Source organism: Lipotes vexillifer, unplaced genomic scaffold, assembly GCF_000442215.2.
Source record: "Lipotes vexillifer unplaced genomic scaffold, Lipotes_vexillifer_v1.1 scaffold37, whole genome shotgun sequence".
NCBI lineage: Eukaryota > Metazoa > Chordata > Mammalia > Artiodactyla > Lipotidae > Lipotes > Lipotes vexillifer.
The window spans coordinates 3,833,460-3,838,642 of record NW_006791811.1 but is presented as its reverse complement, the minus strand read 5'-3'; the positions used below and the strand labels follow the sequence as shown (position 1 = coordinate 3,838,642).

General features: G+C 47.0%; 1 protein-coding gene across 3 annotated transcripts in view; it reads right to left on the bottom strand.

The window, feature by feature from the left end:
• The window catches only part of PHC3 (polyhomeotic homolog 3), a 79,746-nt gene extending 79,335 nt beyond the window's left edge, over window positions 1-411 (bottom strand). Inside the window, exon 1 of one of the 3 annotated variants that reach the window (XM_007464735.1) lies at window positions 370-411. In XM_007464735.1, the coding sequence (XP_007464797.1) occupies window positions 370-383 (14 nt within the window). In that variant the 5' untranslated portion in view covers window positions 384-411. Of the gene's footprint in view, window positions 1-354 lie in introns of all 3 variants that reach the window. The other 2 variants (XM_007464734.1, XM_007464733.1) reach the window with 2 other exon arrangements.
• Between the last annotated feature and the right edge of the window lie 4,772 nt (window positions 412-5,183).

Sequence of the window (5,183 nt, the reverse complement as noted above, 5' to 3'; positions counted from 1 at the left end):
GGCCCCCGGCTCGGCAGCCGTCACAAGGCTGCCCGCGGGGCCCACTTGCAGGGATGACAGCGCCTGAGGGGTCCAGTCGGGCTCATCTTCCGGAAGATTCCTACGGTCGGGGTCCGAGGGACAACCCTGCGCACAGGGCCCCGCAAATCCGGGGACAGACGGCGGAAGGGGCGCTCCCGCCTGGAGGTAACTGGACCCTTACAGTTCTCCGTCTCCCCACAAGGGCCAAGCGGGGTCCTCCACGATAAGAAAGCTCTCACGTCCCCCTTTCCCCACACTGCCCGCGAAAGAGCCCTGAGCTCAAGGGGACGTGTCGCTGCCCCCCACTCGCCCCCCGGTTACGACATTAGTCACCAGCAAGTAACTCACTCCGCTTCCGCCATCTTCTCTCCTCCATCACTACCATGGGCTGCGCATGCGCCCCCCGGCGGCCACGACGGCGGCGAGGGAGGGGGCGGGGTCGGCTAGCCTCGGGCCCCCGAGGTCACGTGGGGTCCTCGTCTTCCAATCCCCCCTCCCAGTACAAGCCTTGTTTGCTGTGGAAAGTGACCAGGATTCCAGTTTAGATACCAGTGTCTCACCTTCCCCAGCGCTCGCTTTCTTTTGCCTAGGGTCTTCTTCCTCTTGGGGAGGGTGTCTGTAACTAAGATATGAAAAGTTCTGATTAGACTGTTAAAATTTTTAAGAACATCTAAAATATATCAAAGCCTATGTGAACTGCAAAGAGTGAGATGGAAGAGAATACCACGAGGATTGGATGATGAGGTGTCAGAGTGAAAGGAAATGCCATGGTAGCTGCAGGGTTTGTTACCTGGGGCGCATGGCAGTTTGGGGATGGAACCGGCAATTCCTCTCTTGGGCTCAAAGACAGTGTTCTAGATCCCCATAAGGTGGACGGTTAAGGAATCGTCATGATTACCCTATGAATATCATTCGTGTGTTTGACATGAATTTACAGAGTGATCAGTGGAGATTGCAAACTTGCATACCGCAGGGAACAAGCAGGAATGGCCACCAGTTTGCTAATGTAATTTACTATATTCTATGCGTATGGCAACTAATCTGAAGCAGTATGAGACAAACATGCAACTTTGAGTGAAACAAGTCCCTGTCTTCCAACAAATCTTAATCTGGAGAGTGAAGTGGGTTTTCCAGAGATAGCCACACATTCTAAGTGATCTGACACAGATCCATCAAGCGCGTTGGCAACCTTAAGTTCAAGGAATAATAAATCTTTACTGTCCTTCACCAAAAACAGCATACTGATCACAAACAATGCCTTCTTTTTCCACTTTTTAAGATGGTGGAGTCTCATTTCAAGAACTGAGAAATGAATTAGTGATATAAATTCATCGCAAAGTGTAATATGGTCTAATGAGAAGTATACTTAATCTTATAAATCCTGTGATCAGGACGTCCCTAGGGAAGGTAAGAGACCACTGCCTATGTAAGGTAAATTGTCCTTTACCACTTCTCCCTATATGTTAACATTGTTTCTTTACCTTATTTTCTTATCTAAAGCAGTGCCCTTCCTCCTACTCCTAGGAGAGCTCACTGAGAAAGTCCCCTTTGAAAAGTCCCTGTAGATGCTTAAAAATAAGATATTACTATTTTTTCTTTCTTTTCTGAGCTACTCATATGATGCCATTGTCATTTAACTCTCAAGAATCAACTGTTGGGACTTCCTTGGTGGTCCAGTGGTTAAGAGTCCACTCTTCCAATGCAAGGGGTGTGGGTTTGATCCCCGGTTGGGGAACTAAGATCCTGCATGCTGCATGGCCAAAAAAAAAAAAAATCAACTGTCTATTGGTATTGCTGACATTTTTGTTTAGTAAAACACAGTGGAACCCAGTGCCGGCAATGAGAGTGCCAAGTCCTAACCACTGGACCTCCAGAGAATCCCCAGTACTGCTTTTTAGAAACATTTCAAAACCCAATATTTATTATAACAACAACTAGCATTTATATAGCCTTTTACTAAAAGCAGAGGATTTCCACAAACTCATTTGATCATCACAACAATCCTAGTTATCATTTTCATTTAGCACAGAAATATAATGAGGCTCGGGCTTCCCTGGTGGTGCAGTGGTTGAGAATCCGCCTGCCAATGCAGGGGACATGGGTTCGAGCCCTGGTCTGCGAAGATCCCACATGCCTCAGGGCAACTAAGCCCATGCGTCACAACTACTGAGCCTGTGCTCTAGAGCCCGCAAGCCACAACTACTGAGCCCGCGTGCTGCAACTACTGAGGCCCGCCTGCCTAGAGCCCATGTTCTGCAACAAGAGAAGCCACCACAATGAGAAGCCTGTGCACCGCAATGAAGAGTAACCCCCGCTCGCTGCAATTAGAGAAAGCCCGTGCACAGCAATGAAGACCCAACACAGCCAAAATTAAATAAATAAAATAAATAAATTTATTTTTAAAAAAAGAAATATAATGAGGCTCAGGGTGATTAAATGCCTGTGGTGACTCTAGAAATGGGGTTCTAACTTAAGCTTTCCATGGGCAAAATCAAGTTTTCGTTCCTGCATCATTCAGCAAGCCACTGTGTGAAATGTTAGTGGAGACAAAGTATGATAAAGGACTACCCTCAAGAAATTTATCATCACTTATCTGATGAAACAGAGGAAGGTGTTTTACCTCTTTGTGATTTCCTAATGAAGAGATTTATGTGTCATGCTAACAGGCTGAACTTCTTTCTAAAGTTTCCAGGAAACGTTGCTTTGGAGAAGTGCCAGCATCGTATATTTTAGAAAAATCCCTCTAGCAAGGATGGATTGGAGGAAAGGAACACTGGAGACAGGGAAACTAGTTGGGAAACCGTATTAATCCTTAAAGAAATGGTAAAAGGTTCCAGGAATGAAAAAGGATAGATTAAAATTTTTGCTCCTTTGTTACACTAGTCACACTTCAAGTGCTCAATCACCATATGTGGCTAGTGGCAACTATATTATACAGTGTAGATATAGAACATTTCTATTATTACAGAAAGTTCTATTGGACAGTGCTCATCTGAATGCTAGATTAGGGATTGGCAAACTACTATTTCTGTCTTAGTCAGCTTGGGCAGCTATGACAGAGGCCATGGACTGGGCAGCTTAAGCAAACATTTATTTCTCACAGTTCTGGAGGCTGGGAAGTCCAGGGTCACAGTGCAGGCAGATTCAGTGTCCAGTAAGGGCCCTCTTCCTGATTTAACTCCCCATGAAGTCACAGATGGAGGCTAGGTGAGAGAAGGCAATGTAGCAGGAATGGGGACCATGGGCATTTGGGCCACTTCTTCATGTAACTCACTTGTGCCTCAAGGCCTGCTCAGCCCTATCATGTATATATAGTCCACTTCCATTTGATGGTGGAATGCTGCTATGCACACCCAACTTTACGGTCTGGTGGACCAGATGACACTCAGTTCACAATGAGCAGCTTGCATGGTAACTTGGTGACCCATAGTTAAGCATTCAGTCTCTACTAAGGTCCAGTAGCAGGCCAAGAGCTGTTTCTCAAAAGGTGAGTAGTTATCTGCAGAGGGTGATAGGGCTTTGTTCCAAAATCATGAGGACCTGTGCTGTGATTTCCCTATAGGGCCCTGCCGAAGGCTCCAAACAGCATTCCTATCTGCTGCTACCACTTGGGATGTAGTAACACAGCCAAATGAGGAGTATGTTGCCTCCAAAATCCAAATGGGCCCTCTAGGTATTAGACTTCTTTTTTTGTTTGTAGGAGGGGCCAGATGCAACAATTTATCCTTCACCTTAGAAGGGATATTTCAACATACCCCATACCTCTGGACCTCCTAGAAATTTCACTGACATGGAAGAAGAAATGTCGCTGAATTTTTCTCAGATTTATTTCCCACCTTCTGACACACAAATGTCTTACCAATAAGTTGAGTAGTTGCTACTTTTTGCACACTACGTCCGATCAGCATAATGTTGTCAATGTAATGGACCAGTGGACCAGTGTGATATGATGTGAAAGAAAAAGGTGATTAAGATTCTTGCAAACTAATTATGACATAGGGTTGCAGGGTTGATTTAGCCCTGATGTAGGATTGTGAAGGTGTACTGCTGGCCTTGCCAGCTGAAAACAAACTGCTTCTGGTGGTCTTTACTAACAGGTATCAAGAAAAAAAGCATTTGTCAGATCAATAGTTGCATACTAGGTACCAGGGGCTATATTAATGTGTCCAACCAATAAAAACCACATCTGGTCCAGCAGCTGCAGTTGAAGTCACCAACTGGTCAAGCTTAGAGTAAAATCCACTGTCATTCTCCAAAATCTGTCTGCCTTCTGCACCGGCCAACAGGCAAGTTGAGTGGGGCTGTGGTGGCACTAATCTCTGCAATCCCTCCAGGAATACGGTATTGCTTTTGGTTTACTATTTTCCTAGGTAGAGGCAGTTCTACTGGCTTCCACTTGACCTTTACCACCATACTAGTCCTCACTCCACAGATCAAGGAACCAATGTGGTGATTCTGCCAGGAGCTCAGTGTATCTATTCTTTTTTGGGGGTGGGGTGGGGGTGGGGGAGACTGTGTCGGGTCTTAGTTGCGGCATACGGGATCTTTCGTTGCAGCGTGTGGGTTCTCTAGTTGTGGCGTGTGGGCTCTAGGACGCACGGGTTCTGTGTTTGCGGCACGTGGGCTTAGTTGCCCCGCGGCATGTGGGTTATTAGTTCCCCCACCGGGGATCGAACCTGTGTCCCCTGCATTGGAAGGTGGATTCTTTTTTTTTTTTTTTTTTTTTGTTCCGGGGCCCTCTCACTATTGTGGCCTCTCCCGTGTGGCCTCTCCCACCGCGGAGCACAGGCTCCGGACACGCAGGCTCAGCAGCCATGGCTCATGGGCCCAGCCGCTCCACGGCCTGTGGGATCTTCCCGGACCGGGGCCCGAACCCGTGTCCCCTGCATCGGCAGGCGGACTCTCAACCACTGCGCCACCAGGGAAGCCCGGAAGGTGGATTCTTTACCACTGGACCACCAGGGAAATCCCTCAGTGTATCTATTCTAATTCCTCATTCCAGGACTAGGGAAATAACCATAGGATGGGTTTGGGGACCCACTGGGCCCACTGTGAGACAAACTTGAGATAAAACTCCTTCAATCACCTGACTTCCATAAGCCCCTTCTGTAACTGGTAGACCACAGTGATGTTTGATCTCCTGGAATTAATGTCAGTTCAGA